The 17,628-nt window shown below is 33.1% G+C and overlaps 1 protein-coding gene across 1 annotated transcript in view; it reads left to right on the top strand.

Moving 5' to 3' along the window:
- Positions 1–17,628, top strand: part of SOS2 (SOS Ras/Rho guanine nucleotide exchange factor 2) — a 118,403-nt gene that overhangs the window by 27,575 nt on the left and 73,200 nt on the right. The window contains exons 2-4 of the mRNA XM_074213438.1: positions 2,976–3,101; positions 6,027–6,158; positions 8,085–8,249. Coding sequence (XP_074069539.1) covers positions 2,976–3,101; positions 6,027–6,158; positions 8,085–8,249 — 423 coding nt within the window. The remainder of the gene's footprint in view (positions 1–2,975; positions 3,102–6,026; positions 6,159–8,084; positions 8,250–17,628) is intronic.

Genomic DNA, 17,628 nt, shown 5'->3' with positions numbered 1-17,628 from the left:
GACACCAATAAACACGAACATTTTCATATTGTAATGAACAGACTAAGAGGATTGTATATGGAAATTGGCAGTCTTGAATACATGTAGCTTGTTTTTTAAAAAAGAATATACCAAGTTTATACCTTATTTAATTCTTTATTAGTCCTGATTATATGCTGAACCTGCTTTGATTCTCTTTGGAGTATTTAAAAAAATGTTTGCTTTTTCTCATTCTGTATCTCTTTTTCTCTTCATTTCTTTGTGAAGAGGTGGGGAAGCATGCGGGGTAATTTATTTTTGGTTGTAAGCTATCTTTTGGTTTTTAGGACTATTGTGTTCTAATATTTTCCTTATCTTTTTTCCTTTCATCCAAGTCATATGAATGTTGTTCAATTGTACTTCAATTCATTTTGAGTACTTGCAGTGATTTTTCCTTTGACTTGAATATTTTAGGTTTTGGCTGTGATATTCTTGGAAATATTTAATTTTGTAGATTTTTTCCAATACATAACTGGGATATTCATTATCTTTTTTTTTTCTACTTTGTCCTCTGGTAAATCTGTATTTTCACTCATAATATTTTGAAATATGGTGTCAAGGCTTTTAAAACTTGATTATTGTTTTCAGAGAGTTCAGTGATTCTTACATATTCTCTTCCTCTTTTCCAGGTGAGTTTTTTTCTTATATTTTTTCAATCAGTTATTTTCTTTTTTATTTTTACTGTTGTGTCATGGAGTTAATGAATTCTGTTTGTGTTCCCCTAATTTTCAGGGAATCTATGGTATGAGTAATGTGTCCTACCTTCTTTGCTGAATCATTCTTCTTAGTTTTTTTCCAGAGCTCTTATTTTTTAATTTCTCCATTAATTTTATCTACATGTATTTTGTACCAAGCTTTGGTGGGATTTTTGTTTATTTCCTGAGGCTATACTTATGCTTATGGTTTTACTCTCTTTATTTTGGATTTACTTCCTGCAGATCTTTTGACCCATATTTCTTTGTAATGTTTGATGTCATTTTCTGTTTACAAATTTTTAACCTCAATTCCTGATTTGGAAACTTTGTGCCTGGGCCAGGCTATTCCCTTTCCAAACTGCTTCTTGAATGAGATGATTAAACCCTATTTGGTCCTGGGCTCCTGACACTATGTTCTACCTATTCTGTTGTTTTTGTACTTAAAACACAATTTATAACTCCTAACTTTCTTTTTTCTTTTCTTTTTTTTTAAACAAGGCAGTGGGGTTAAGTGACTTGCCCAAGATCACACAGCTAGATAATTTTTAAGTTTCATATTTGTACTCAGGTCCTCCTGACTTCCGGGCTGGTACTCTATCCACTACCACCTAGTTGCTCCTGTAACTCCTAACTTTGATCTTTTATCACTTCACTTCTCTTTTTTTCATGGCTCAAACTGTTTATAATCAGTACCTCTATTTCCTTTCTTCATTATGTCTTTGAATTTTTTTTTACTTTATAAACTTTTTTCATACTCTCTTTGAAACTCTATAATCTGCCATCTGATCTGATCATTCAGTTTGTCTTCAAAGTTACCTATGATCTTTTAATTGCTAAATTTAATTTCTCCTCATCCCCAATATTTATGCTTTGCAGCCTATGTATCATTCTCTTCTACTTGTTACTCTCTTCTCTCTAAGTTTCTGTGTTACTATTCTGTCCTGTTTCTTCTTATCAATCTTCTTTGTTGGATCTTCATCCAGACCACATCAACTAGCCATGGACTTCCCAAAAGTTCTTTACTGGGACCTCTTCTTTTTCTATACTAGGCATTGGCAAACTTCTTGTAAAAACCGAAAATGAAGTCTTACTGCATTTTAAAATGTAAATTAAGTCTTCATTTAAATGAAATCTTACTGCATTTAAAAATGTAAAAAAAGAAAACATTCTTAATTCATAGGATTTGGCGCTCAGGTAGCTTGCTGACCTCTGCATTTCTTTTTTCTTGACCTTTTTTTTTTTTTTTTTGGTAAGGCAATGGGGTTAAGTAGCTTGCCCAAGGCCACACAACTAGGTAATTATTAAGTGTCTGAGGCCGGATTTGAACTCGGGTACTCCTGACTCCAGGGCCGGTGCTCTATACACTGTGCCACCTAGCCACCCCTTTTTTTCTTGATCTTATCAATTTCCATGGTATCAATTATCATTTCTGTGCAAATAATTCTTAGAATATATATTTATTCAACTCTAACTACCTCCCTGTCCTCTTGTCTCACATCACCAACCACTTATTGGACATTTTGAACTAGCTGACCTATCTTAGACATCTTAAACTCATCATGACCAACACTATTCTCTCTTCCCCTTCTCCTCCATCTCTCAACTTCTGAACTTCCCTATTACACTCAAGGCATCAAGGATACTACCATCCTCTCAGTCACCCAGACTTAGAACCCAAGTGTCATCCTCAATTATCTCTTATTCTTCCCCCTCAACATTGAATACCAAAGTCTTATTTATTTGCCTTCATAATATCTAGTGCCTCCTTGTGATTTTTACTATCTATGTAGTAGAAAAGAACTCCATTTGAGTTTCATACCACCAAATTCACTTCCCTTCAAATGAATTTAATTGATTGACATTATTACCTATTTTACAAAAAAAAAGAGAATTTTGCCAGACATAGACTGAAAATAAAGGGTGGTTTATTTCAGAAAGAGTGTTAAAAATTCCCAAATATTTAAAAGCACTTTGAATTGCATCATCTGTTTCCCTGTGATGTGTTTTCTCTCTTGCCTCTTTTCCTGCCTAGTTATCATTTTCTCAGAGCAGTTCTTCTGTTGTAAAATAATGAGCTTTTCCCAACTGATCCTCTCTATGCTAAGAAAAAAGCCTTCAAGGAAAAGTAAGAAGCAGTATATTTTCTGTCTCATTCTTTTCTCTTAATTTTTAAGCAAAGTTTTACAAATTGTATATATTTGTCCTCTTGACTTGCTGAATATCCATTTTTTTTACCAAAAAGTAATAGTTATTTTTTTATAGGTTCAGCATCAAGTTCACCCCAATCTCTCAGCAAAAGAAGATTCTTTATATTATATTGAAGAGTTGATCCTTCAACTGCTAAGTAAATTATGCATTGCACAGCCAAGGACTGTTCAAGATGTAGAGGTAAGAAAAGATAGGTCAGTTTTATTTCAGATGCTACACTGGGCTGATTCACCTTGGAAATCATAGTGGCAAAACATACTCAGATACCATTACACTCAAAAAAATTAGGCTTGTATATATACTCATTCTTCAAAAAGTACTGTAAATTAGATCAGCACTTATTTTAAAATAATTATTTTGGCTATCAATTCAAAGGAATTATCAGAAGTATTTTCTAATATCAGCTTGGCCTTAAAAAGGGAATACTTTGGACTATATTATTTGTTGCTTTTTTATTTGTTCTAAAATTTGGAGGGTGCTTTTAATGAAAAAAGACTACTTGAGTTTTTATTTTTAGGGATTCATAAAATTGAATAATTTATTTGCCAAGTCTATGCAATTAGATTTAAATATTGAATTTGTATAATTGAAAAGAGTTTGAAAAAGGCATAAAAGTTTTTACTTCATATTTTGTTTTCAAGGTATCATTTTTCAGTTTGTTAAAAGTTTAGACTAATGTTTTAAGTTATTTTTATATATCATTAAAATGTAGTTTTTCATATCATAATGTTAATTGAGCAGGCACTATATTTTTCTGTTTTATATGTCTTTCAGAGGTGTGTTTCACTAGCAGCCATCCTAAATCTACCCTTAGAAAAGTCTTAGATTATTATTCTGCCTAATTCCCTCCATCACCCCCTTTATTGAATCTCCATTATTATTATTCCCTAAAGCAAGCAAGAGAATTTTATTTTGTTCCCGTTAAAATGAGTGGAAGCTATTACATTAGAACTCTTACCATAAAATCATCTGATATGTAATTTTATATAATGTGTATACTATCTTTATCCTCTTGTATTTCCATCTTGCTTATTTATGATTATCTATGTTCAAAACTTTCTCTCTTAAAGAAGTTTTTACTCTTGTAATATTTGTCTTAAAATACTTTCCAACAGATGTTATAGTTACTATCTCCAAGAGTACTCTTGAAAAGGAAAGTTTAATATAGTCATTCTATGAGAGAGTCCTGTCATGTTAGTTATTAAAAAAACTGAGAAGAGGGGATAAATAGAAATGGTCTGAAAGAAACTAAGGAGAAGATAGCAGATAAGGAAATTTTTTTCTTGGAAAAATCATTTTAATTGTCAATTTTTAAAGAAACATAGAGCTGATTCCATGAGGAGTGAGCCTCGGATAGATGACTGATGAAATTATGTTCCTGTCATGAATGAAGAAAACAGAAGCTGATGGTTTTCTTTTTTTTTTTAATTATTTTTTCAACTATATGCAACAATAGTTTTTGTAATAATTTTTTTGCAGGGTTTTGAGTTTTACATTTTTCTTCCTCCCTGAGATCTTTCTTTATTAAACTACTGACCCCCCCTTTTTTGTTTTTGTTTTTGCAAGGCAATGGGGTTAAGTGGCTTGCCCAAGGCCACACAACTAGGTAATTATTAAGTGTCTGTTTGAACGCAGGTCCTCCTGACTCCAGGGTCAATGCTCTATCCACTGTGCCACCTAGCTGCCCCTGAAACCCTTTTCTTAAGAAAAGCAAAGACAGTATAGCATAGTGGTAGAGAGCTGACCTTTGAAACTAGACCTGGGTTTAGATTCATCTCTGAAAAGTATTGGCTATAGCAGTGCAAATCACTCTATTACTCAGTGTTCTACATAGCTTTTGGAGGTGCCATCTTGAATTGGTAGTTCCTCCCTTGTTTAGAGAATTAAATGATTCTCTGGTACATTAGTACTGTTTGGGAGCAAACATCCCTTCAAACCAGGGCCTTAAGCGCATATAGGATGTAGGGGCAGGTGGATTCAAGCTTAGAATGTGCTTGAACAAAAGGGATAACTTGAAATCATTCTTCTGGAAATTCTTTTCTACCTTTTGTGGAATCCTTAGGAAGTTTTCCTTATCTAATAGTGTAGCTTTCTGCTGTCCTCCTTGTAGACTCCTGATTTTACCTGTCATTATTTTGTCATTTAGCTCTGGCCTCTGATGCAGCATGGTCACCAGCCATTGCTATTTCTGAGACCCTGGTTAGATATTGATGAGAAGTACAACACCTTCTGATGGGGGCTTGACTGAAATTGCTCTCCTGATTTGCCCCTGGAATCCCAGAATTTGGACCGGTTTGCTACTTTTATATAAGCCCTGTAGGACTTAAACAAATTTCTTTCACTAAGCCAATAACCTTCTTGTGTAATGTCATATCCTTCATTCAGTAGCCTTCACTATTTTCAAATTGATAAAGGATTTTTTTTTTGTACCTACTTAAACCTTTGCTTGATTGATTCAGAAGGATTGTCTAGGCCTCATTCCTACCTAGTAAATGTCTCTGATTCAATCCAGAAATTTAGGACCTCTGTAATTATTAAGGTGGGAATAAAGAACATTTATTATTGAATTAATTGTCAATAAATGTATATTAAATAATTTAAGTGTTTATTTCTAGGAGATGGCTAGCTTGTAATATATAAACAGATATAATTAACTTTATAGGAAAGGAGATTTTCCTCTGTTTATCCAATAAATAATATTTGATGAACTGGAGTGGAGTCTTTGCAATCAAATGTGAGAAGCATTAAAATTTTTGTAATTAATAAAGGTATTGTCTTTAGGGTAGCCTAAAATTTGGGATTATGAAATTAACTATGGAAATGGATAACTAGAAGGCTGAGAAGTTATCTACATATTAAATTAGCATCCTCAGACCTTGATATGCCTGAGAATATAGTCCTTTTTATATTGCTGAACTCATACAAAAAACACAAACCTCTATATTCAAGAAAATCAGTTTTAGGAATGCTCAGGAAATAATGAATTAGTATTTTTTTTGCAAAAGTTAAGGGTAATGTTAAAGTTAAGTTTTGATTTGGTTTTGTGTTTATGAACATCTCTATGAAAACTTCAGAAGTACCAATAAATTTCTGTAATATGACTAGGAACGTGTTCAAAAGACTTTTCCTCATCCAATTGACAAATGGGCTATTGCTGATGCACAGTCTGCCATAGAAAAACGAAAACGAAGGACTCCTCTCTTGTTACCTGTGGATAAAATTCATCCTTTATTGAAGGTACTGAAAATTAAAAGACATGCTTTTATTAAAAATAACCTTTTATTTATATATATGTTATATGTTTATTTTAAAATCATTTCCTATAAACCAAAACATGGAACTATTAAATTGGTAAGACTATTTCCATAAATTTAGATAAAACTCTTTAGTAATATTTGGTAGAGAATTTAATAATTAATTTTTAATAAATGATCTTTCAGTCCTTTTTGTGTTAGGGTGTATGGATGTCCCCAAAGTCTTAATATAGTTTTAACCTATTAAAGCTATTGATTTTGGGGATATCCCTGTATTTGTCAAGCAGTAATAGCAATACATACTATTGAGACATTTTCTGGGAACCATAATTCCTGGTTTTGTTTAATGAAAAGTAGAATATTTGTAGAAAGAAATAAGGTGTTCAGTGGCAGAGGGCAGTTGTAGGTTGTGTGTACCACCACTGTTTGTTATGCTTCAGTTATGGTTTAGTCTATAACAATCAACAAAGTGATTGTTAAGACCTTAAGTGTTTGCCAAATTATTTATCTCTTTTCAAGATTTCTGTCTTCCATTTAGTTTTCCAGACTTCCTTAACTGATTCTTGACATTTATATCTTCTCTGTTTTATAAGTTCCTTAATAACTTGGACTAGATATTTCTTCTTTTTGCTAACTTCTCATGATACTTAATATAATCTTTTCCACATGTAGTAAATGATTCCCCCCCCTTTTTTTTTTTAAAGAATTCTCTATTGCTTCATTACCTCCTGCTTTTAGAGATAGTCCTTAATTTAAGACTTTAGTAATTCTTTAGAGCTGGTGTTGAATTATTAAGCTGTAATTAGGAATGCTCTTTTTTGTTTGATTTGGGATCTTAAAAATATCTTTTGTTTCTCATATATGGATATTTTGAAAACTTCATTAAAATATTTTTTCTAACCATGCCCATTTCATGTTAATGGAAGGAAGAAATAAAAAACTTTTACTTTTTGAAATAACTGTGGCTTCCATTACAAAAAACACCTGCTTTCAAGTCAAAGAATTACTTTCGAGAATTTTCATTGTTTGGGGGCAGCTAGGTGGCAGTGGAGTCAGGAGTACCTGAGTTCAAATACGGCCTCAGGCACTTAATAATTACCTAGCTGTGTGGCCTTGGGCAAGTCATTTAACCCCATTGCCTTGCAAAAACCTAAAAAAAAATTTTCATGGGTATCATATGAAATTATTTTATGTCACATTAGGGTTTCTCAGTCTTCAAGAACATGATTCTTTTTAAAAAGTAATTATGTGAAGGCAAAAGATTTTGCTTTGGCTGTTCATAATCTTACATCACTTGGAAAGATGTTAATGAGTATCTATAATTCTTAAGCAGGTAACACCTATTACTTAAAGCTAACATGATAAATTTATGAATTCGAAATCAGAAGCACCCAGAAAAATCCAATATAGGGCTTTTTCTGTTCAGAGTGGATTGATGGGCTAATTTACCATCAAAGGGTGTTGACATCGGAGTGGTGACTGACTTCTCTGGAACAATGGATAAATGAAAGTCTTTGTCTTGCATTGCATAAGTGTAGATATTATTCTTTCCTTGTTCATCTTATATTGTCACTTATTGTTTAGATTTTTAGAATTAATTTCAGCATACTGAAATTTAAAAACTCATATTATTTTATTTAAGACAGTGGGATCAAGTGACTTCTCCAAGGTCACACAGCTAGGTAATTATTAAGTATCTGAACCCGGGTTTGAACTCAGGTCCTCCTGATTCCAGGGCCATCTAGCTGTCCCAAAACCCATATCATTTTGACTGGTAAATTCATTAAAAAGTTCTTTTTAAGTTGAGCATTTAAATAATGATTTTAATTATTTTGTGATCTAGCAAAATGTTACTTTTTTAAATTAATAATTATTTCTTTTCTTCCTCCTATCATTTTTCCCTATACAGGAAGTTTTAGGATATAAAGTAGACTATCATGTTTCTCTTTATATTGTTGCTGTATTGGAGTATATCTCAGCTGATATTCTGAAATTGGCTGGTAATTATGTTTTTAATATCAGACATTATGAAATATCCCAGCAGGACATTAAAGTATCTATGTGTGCAGATAAGGTAAGATGAATAAACAATTCTTTAAGTTTATTTGTAGCATGTTTATTATTTCTTTTAATATATGATTATAGATTTCACATTTTGATAACAGTTCAAAATATATACCTTCCTTATAATAATCCAATGAGGAAGAAGGTATTCATGCTCTTGTCTTCATTTTACCTCTGAGAAAATTGTGGACCAGAAAGATGAATTGACTTTTACCCAGGGGTAATACAACGTTATATTTAACATTCTGGTTTCCTTTACTTTTACATAATTGATTTTGTAGTTATTCTGGAAATCTTTTTATGTCGATATTAGACTATTGCATGGATTTTGTTGGCTGCTTATATTAAGCTTCCACTCTGTCATATTAGGAAACTTTTTGCTTTTCAGGGGCTCATATAGTTTCATAGATTTTTTTCACTCCAGTGGAGAAGGAGAGGTGACAAGGAAAGAAAATAGATTTTTGTTCATTAGATAAATTTTGTTTGAAAGTATAAAAAAATTAAAGTTTACTCATAATTCTAAAATAACTTAATTCTGTTTCTTTTGTTTTATCGAGAGAATTAATAAATGAAAAGTTCTATTCACTTGTTTTAGAAAAGAAAAGAATAGGGAAAATGAAACTACTTTAAGTATAGTTATATTTTAAAAGCAGGAGAGAGAGAGAGAAATGGAAGAAGGCAAATGGAGAGGGACAGAAGCAGAGAACTAAGGGAGTTAGGGCCTGCCTTCAAGGGAGCCTTTGGAACAGAAGTGAGACCTTGGTGAAAAATACAAGTATACTGTTCTTGTTGAATCTTGCAGTTTAACACTCTTGTGGGAATCACCAAATAAATTTTATTGCCTTTTGGAAAACTAGGACCATAAGATAAAAACTTTAGAGCTGAAAGGGATTTCTGAAAGTAGTCCAACTGTCTAATCTTTTTTTAAAAACATATTTCCATATTAGTCATGTTATGAAAACAGAATCAACAAAGGGGAAAAATATAAAACATATAAAAAATTTTATAAAAATGGAAAATAGTATGCTTTGGTCTGCATTCAGACTATAAACCTTTCTCTGGATGTGGATAGTATTTTCTATCACATGTCTTTTATTTTATTTTATTTTTTTAAATTTCATTTATTTAGAGGCAGCTAGGTGGCACAGTGGAATAGAGCACCAGCCCTGGAGTCAGGAGGCCCCGAGTTCAAATCCAGCTTCATTCATTTAAGGCAGTGGGGTTAAATGACTTGCCTAAGGTCATACAGCCAGGCAGTTATTAAGTGTCTGAGTCAGGTCCTCCTGACTCTAGGGCTGGTGCTCTATCCACTGTGCCACCTAGCTGTCCCTGTCGCATGTCTTTTAGAATTGTCTTTGTATTGTACTGCTAAGAATAGTTACATCTGTCATGTGGATCATCCCAGAGTTGCTGTTAATATGTATAATGATGCTCAACTTTATTCGGCATTAGTTCTTGGAAGTCTTTCCAAGTTTTTCTGAAGTCAGCTTGCTCATAATTTCTTGTAGAACAATAGGCATCCCCTCAATTTCTAATTCTATGCCACTACAAAAAGAGCTGCTGTAAATATTTTGTTCATGTAGTTCTTTTCCCCTTTTGTATGATCTCTTTGGGATACAAATCTAGTAGTGGTATCACTGGATCAAAGGATATGCATAGTTTTATTGCCCTTTGGGCATAATGCCAAATTGTTCAGTTCATAACTTCAAGAGTGCATTCGTGTCCTAGTTTTCACATATCCCCTCCAACACCTACCATTTTCCTTTTTGTCATATTAACTAGTCTGCTAGGTGGTACCTCAGATCAATTTTCTCATTTTATAAATTTATAACAGACTCAAAAATTAAGTGATTTGTTCAAGATATCAAAAGCATGAAGTAGCATGGCCTATGTTATACATATAGAGTGGAAAGGAATCACTTTGAGACCTACCATTTTATAGATGAGGATACTGAATTTAAGGGAAGTTAAGAGACTTGCCTGTGGTCACACAAATCCTGTCAAATTAGAATTTTCTTACAATTTTTATTCCTAATTCCGCACCCTTTCCCTTTTCTTTTTATCCTTCCTTATTTTAAAGTTTGTTTTTCTTTTCAAACTTTAATTTTTAAAAATATATTTTTATTTATATTTTTTCCTATTTATATCATCTAAATTTCACAATGTAGCACTCCTTCCCCTTCAGTAAGGGTCAACAAAGAATAACATAGAGGGAAGAAAGCAGTTCAACAATCTATTGAAACAATACATTGAGAAAGTATGAAATTAGAAGAGTTCCTCATCTCTTCAAAGAGTGAAAGAGAGGTGTACTGACACCAGTGTGCTTTCCAAGATGATTATCATATCTCTTCTTTGGGGTTCAAATTTGTTCATTATAACTTTACAGCATTCAGTTTTGATTACTTTATTGTAGTTATTTCCATTACCATTATTGTAGTTATTCTGTATATTGTTTGTCTGGTTCTGCTTTCTTCAATTTATATCAGTTCATATGGTTTTTTTTGCTTTTCTATATTAATCATATTATTCTAATTAATGTTCCATAAACTATTTGGCCATTCTGTAATTGATGAGCCCCTATTTTGTTCAGTATCTATTTTTAATGACATTTTTTAAAATTAAATTTTACTTTTCCATTTGTTTTTCTTTATCTATGAGGAAACAACCTAGGTTTAAGAAATTTAATTTGAATCCTTTGGTGCAGTATACTAGTAGCCTAAAAGTTCCTTTGAAATGTAAACTTTTCTGATTTCTAATTATCTTTAAAAGTTTAGGATAGCTGCATCCTACAATACTTGAAGATTATACTTGTGTGCTCACTACTTAGACTTAGTGCATGCATGAATAGCACAAGGTTTCTATTTTATGTGTAGTTAATATTAATAAGACTTTGTTTCATAGTTGATCCAGATTCTTGTACTAATTATAATAAAGTTCTGTTCTATAGTTTCAGAAATGATACTCATTTTAAAATACATTTTTGAAGGTATTGGCTCTTGCCCTTTGTTATTGCCATTTTGATCTTTTAAAGGTGTGATTTCATTAACACCTTATTAGCAAATTTTATTTTATCTTATTTTTGTATTTTTATTTTATTTTTCCAGTTACATGCAAAACAAATTTCAACATTCATTTTTAAAACTTTGAGTTCCCAAATTTTCTCCTTTCCTCCCATCCCAATCCCTCTCATTGAGAAACACATTATTCGATATAGGTTAAAAATGTATAGTTGTGAAAAATATTACAAAAGTCATGATGTAAAAGTAAATATAACCCTACCTCCCAAAAAAGAAACCTCAAGAAATATAAAGTAAACAAAAAGTATACTACAGTCTGTATTCAGACACCATCAGCTCTGTCTTTGGTATGGATAGTATTCTTTATTGTAATTCCTTTAGAGTTCTCTTGAGTCACAGCATTGCTGAGAAAAGATAAGTCTTTCACAGCTGATCATCCTACCACATTGCTGTTACTTTGTGTGTGGTATGTTTCCTATTGTAGCTGTTCATGCAGGTTTTTTACTGAGACCATTCTGTAAATTTTTTTTTTACTATTTTATTAATTTTTTTCCAACTACATGCAATGATAGTTTTCAAGGATCATTTTTTTGCAGGGTTTTGAGTTTTACATTTTTTTCCCTCCCTTTCTTCCTCCATTCTCCTGACAGAAAGCAATCTAATATATAGGCTATGCATGTATAACTATACTAAACATAGATCCATATTAATCATGTTGTAAAAAAAAGAATCAAATACAAATGGAAGGAAAAAACTAATTAGAGAGAAAAAAGATATTATAAGGTAACTTTTAAAAATTGAAAATAGTAAACTTTGATCTGCATTTTAACTCCACAGTTCCTTCTCTGGATACGGGTGGTATTTTCCATCATAGTCTTTTAGAATCTTCTTTGATTATTATACTACTGAAATATGCTGTTCATCATTTCTTATAACAGAATAGAATTTCATCTTAATCATATATCACAATTTGTTCAGCCATTCCCCAACTAATGGGCATCCTCTCAATTTACAATTCCTTATTACCAGAAAGTGGCATTGCTAGGTCAAAGGGATAGTCCTTTGGGCAGAGTTCCAAATTACTCTACAGAATTGTTGAATCCTTTTACAACTCCTCTATCAGTGTATTGATGTCTCATTTTTCCTACATCCCCTCCTACATTTGTCATTTTCTCTTTGTGTCCTATTAACCAATCCTTTAGATATAAGAAAGTACCTCAGAATTGTTCCAACCCACATTTCTCCCTTCAATAGTGAGTTAGAGGGGTGGCTAGGTGGCACAGTAGATAGAACACTGGCCCTGGAGTCATGAGTACCTGAGTTCAAATCTGGCCTCAGACATGTAATAATCACCTAACTGTGTGGCCTTGCGCAAGCCACTTTATCCCATCATCTTGCAAAAACTAAAAATAAAATAATAATAAAATAGTGAGTTAGGATATTTTTAAACGATTTAAATAGACAACATAGATAACTAATCTGAAAACTATTTGTTTCCTTTGATCATTTATCAATTGGCGAATGGCTCTTATTTTTTATAAATTTGACTCAGTTCTCTTATGTTTGAGAAATGAGGACTTTATTAGAAAAACTTATTTCAGTAGTTTCCCTTCACAACTTGCTATTGCTAACTGCATTTCCCTCCATCCTATTCCCCCAACTCCTCTTTATTCTACCTCTCCCTTTCTCCTTTCATCCATTCCTCTTCAAAATTGTTTTGCATTTGATTTCTCCCTCTCATAGTCCTCCCTCCCTTCTATCACTTATTGCCTCTTCCCTGTCTTGCATTCCTTTCCTTTCCTTTTTTCCTCTAGGGTAAAATAGATTTCTATACACAATTGCATGTGTATGTTATTACTTCTCTGAGCAAATATCAATGAGAATAAGCCTCACTCACTCTCACCTCCCTCTTCTTCTATTTTACTGCAAAAGATTTTTCTTGCATTTTTATGTGAAATAACTTAACTCAGTCTTCCTCCTCTAACTCCCAGTACATTTGTCTCTCATTCATTTACTCCATCTTTTAAATATATTATCCCTTCATATTTAGCTCCCATTTGCTTGTATATATATGTGTATATCTATCTATATATATATATATATATATATATATATATATATGTTCCTCCTAACTGCCCTAATAAATGAGAAAGTTCATTTGCATTGTCAGTTTCATCATCAACATATAAGCATATAATGATGTTGACATCATTAAATCCTTTATGATTTACCTTTTCTGTTTACATTTTTATGCTTCTTTTGAGTCTTGTATTTGAAGATCACATTTTCTGTTCACTTCTGGTCTTTTCATCAGGAGAAGTTGAAAGTCCCTTATTTCACTGAATTTCCATCTTTTCCCCTGAAAGAGTATGTTCAGTTTTGCTGGATAGTTGTTTCTTGGTGGTAATTCAAATTCTTTTACCTTCTGGAATATCATATGTCAAGTCCTAAAAATCCCTTAATGTAGAAGCTGATAAATCTTGTGTTATTATACTTACTGTGGTTCCTTGATAAATTGAAATTTCTTTCTGTCTGTTTGCAATATTTTCTCTGACTAGAGAGCTCTGAAATTTGGCCATAATATTCCTGACAGTTTTTATTTGGGGATCTTTTTCAAGAGGTGATGGGTGGATTCTTTCTATTTTTTTCCCCTCTGCTTCTAGAATACCAGGACAGTTTTTCTTGATAATTTTTTTGAAAAATGATGACTAAGTCTTGTTTTGGCCATAGCTTTCAGGTAGTCCAATAATTTTTAAATTATCTCTCCTGGATCTGTTTTCCAGATTGATTATTTTTCCAGTGAAATATTTCTTGTTGTTTTCAATTTTTTTTGTTACTTTGGTTTTCATTTTTTGATTTCTCACAAAGACATCAACTTCCCTTTGCTCCATTCTATATTTTAAGGAATTATTTTCTTCAGTGAGCTTTTGCATTTCCTTTCCATTTGTCCAGTTCTGCTTTTTAAGTCATTGTCCTCATGAGTTTTTTTGGACCTTTTTTCCATTTGGCCAGTTTGATTTTTCAAGATGTTATTTTCTTGTGTGTTTTTTTGTATCTCTTTCACCAAACTGCTGATTCAGTTTTCTTGATTTTCCCACATTCCTCTTTCAAATTTTTCCTCTACCTCCCTTAATTGATTTTTAAAATCCTTTTTGAGCTCTTCCATGGCCTGAGACCAATTCATGTTTTTTTTTGGAGGTTTTGAATATGGAAGTTTTGACTTTGTTATCTTCTTCTGAGTGTATATTTTGATCTTCCATATATAACCATAGTAACTCTATAAAAATTGAATTTTTTTTTCTTCTGTGGCCTATTCATTTCCCCAGCCTTTGACTTGGTTTTAACTCCTTGTTTAAATAGGGCTTTGCTTCCAGAGTGGAGGGCATACTATCTGAGGCTTTTGAGAGTTTTTCAGCTGTTTTTAGAGATACTTCGAGGAATCTGAAAACTTCTATGAATGAACACAAGCCCTCCTTTCTGCTCTGGAGCTGTGGGGAGGGTCCCTGCTCTGCTATGGCAGCAAGCTCTATTGTGCTTCTGCTCCTCTTCCTGGGACTAAAGCCCCAGGACATGGGCAAACACTTGATAGCAAAAAAGACTCCTGTAATCTCCTTCTGTGACCCCCTTACTGTCCTTGGGTTGAGAGCTCCAGAAGCAGCAGTTGCTGCTTATTCAGTGGTTCCTAAGGCCTGCTGGGACTGCATCTGCACTACTGAGGCCCTCACTGGACTGTGCTTCAATCTCACTGCAGTGCAGCAGACTTTTCCTGCTAATCTTCCAAGTTGTCCTTAGCAATCCCTGGGCTGAGAGGTATGGAAGCTGCCATCACTGCCACTGATCCAGGCACCCCACAGTCTATTGCTGAGGCCAGTTTGCTCTGGTGCATTGCCCTGCACTCCTCCCTCGCTCTGGGGCAGCAATCCCTTCCTACCAATCTTCCAAGTTGTCTTGGGCTGGAAAATTGTTTTACACAGTCTTTTTGTGGTTTCTGCCACTCTAGAATTTGGTTAGAGTCATTTTTAAAGCTATGTGCAATGGTTTGGGGGAGAACTTGGGTGAATCTCTGTCTTTATTCTGCCATCTTGGCTCTGTCTCCCTCCTTTTATGTCTGTTAGCAGATTTTAAAAGTGAGTCTTATATTCATTGATATGAAAAAAATATTGACTTTGAAATCATTAAACCTTGGTTCAAATCCCACCTCTGTCATTTATTCCCTTTGTGACCTAAAATGTGGGGGAGCTATACTAAATGACTTCTGAGGTCTCTTTCAGTTCTAATTGTGTGATTCCATTTCAACACGAGTTCCAGGCTTACTCTCCCAAAACCCATTCATGGTGACTGCCTGGGTCTTAGAGCTTAGACTCTGCATCTGTGCTCAAGTTTTAGAGAACCCAAAGGGGCAGGAGCATGGCTTCTAGTACTACAATTTGTGTTAACACTGCTATTTTCAAGTCTGATTGTCAGTTGATTTCAATTAGTTAATTAGTATTTGGAAACATTTAATATGATAGTATATTTGTTGAAAAACATTCCCTAAAGCAACATACTTTCCCATCAATATATTATAGAAACCAGGGGGAATTAGTCTCAAATTTAAAGTACAAGTGGCAGAATAACTTACAGCTTGTGGAATTCCTCTTTTCTCCTTATGGGGAGACCCCTTTATGGAATCTTCAAGATATGCCCCTTAGGGATAGTGTAGCTTTTCTGCAGCACTCCTTATAGAATCTTGAATCTGCTTTTCCACAGTGTAACAAGTTTGTTTTTGGCTCTTTATACTGATATTGCTACCAGTCCTTATACTCTCCCAGGGACACTGTTAGAAGTTCAGTGAAAAGAGTCAATTGTTTACCTTTTCTTCCCCATGAGAATCCCTTCTTAGGAACTTTTCTGAAAAGTTCTACTGATAAAGCTAATTTTCTGCATTATGAATAATAATTCTGGGTTATAAACAACCTATAGGACATGACCAAAATTCCTCAAGTAGTCTAAACACTGTAAAGGGAGTTTCTCTAGTGGCTTTTAAAAACATCTGCATTAACCAAGAACTTTACCTGTGCTTTTTCTCAATTCTATGATTTATTGATTCAAGGAGATATTCAGACTTTGTTCACACGTAGCATCTAAACACTGACTCAATTAAGACCATGTTCTTGGGGCTGCTAGGTGTTGCAGTGGATAGAGCACCATAGAGCAGTGGCCCTAGAGTCAGGAGTACCTGAGTTCAAATCCAGCCTCAGGCACTTAATAATTACCTAGCTCTGTGGCTTATTTAACCCCATTGCCTTGCAAAAACCTAAAAAAAAAAAGATGTTCTCATCTGAAAAAGGCTTCAGTATGGGGTGATTGATTGATTTCAGTCTTCCCCGAAATTTTTATTATATCTAAATTAGAGGTTCTTACCTGTATCCGTGAACTTTTAAAGAAATATATTTTGGTAACTCCATTTTAGTACAATTGACTTCTTTTATAATCCTATGTATTTTAGTTTATGTATTTAAGAACATTATTTTGAGAAGGGCTTTACTAGACCTTGGTTTTTACCAGACTATCAAAGAATAGTTGGCGCAAAAAATTAAGTTGCCTTGATCTGAATCCATTTTTACTAGATAAATTGGAGGGAAAACTGAAAAATGGCTCCTTTTCTCGTTTCTACATTCCTAAATAATATAAAGCAGGGAAGAACAATTAGCAAAATGATCAATTATGTTTCTAGGCTTTTCTCAAAGGTAATTACTTATTCAGTATGAAAGCAGGTAAGTTTGGAATACATTTTAGAAAGATTTCCATAAAATAAAAGTATGACATTTTCCCTCAATCATTGTCCTTATTAATGATTTGTTGATTGTTCTTTCTTACTTTGAATTTGAACTCATATCACAAATGTTATATATACATAAATGTAAAGGAATAAGTGTGAATTTAGGCAGATCACTTGACTCTCAAGGCTTCAGATACAATGCCAATTAAAAGGAAGAGTCTCATAAAGTCTGTGGTCCTTTATCATTCTAAATTTCTGATCATGTTAAATGAAAGTCAGTGATCAAAGCTTTATTTCTTAAATTCCCCTAGTTTTGTACTTTTGAAAGCCCAGTCAAATTGGCTGATTAAAATTGATTCTGTAGTTAATTATTTTGCTACAGTTAAAAATGACTTAGATCTTTGTATCTTTTCACATATATCAAGACAAACTCTAAGTGGGTGCATGATTTAGATATAAAGGGTAATATCATAAATTATAGATGCACAGAAAAATATTTACCTGCCATGGGGAAGAATTCATGACCAAGAGCTAGAAAAAATACTTAGAGGTAAAATGAACAATTTTGATTGCATAAAATTAAAAACTTTTACCCAAATGCAAATCAAATT

Source organism: Macrotis lagotis, chromosome 1 (genome assembly GCF_037893015.1).
Source record: "Macrotis lagotis isolate mMagLag1 chromosome 1, bilby.v1.9.chrom.fasta, whole genome shotgun sequence".
NCBI lineage: Eukaryota > Metazoa > Chordata > Mammalia > Peramelemorphia > Peramelidae > Macrotis > Macrotis lagotis.
Note: the sequence above shows the minus strand (reverse complement) of the source record. Positions and strands in the feature narration are given on the sequence as shown.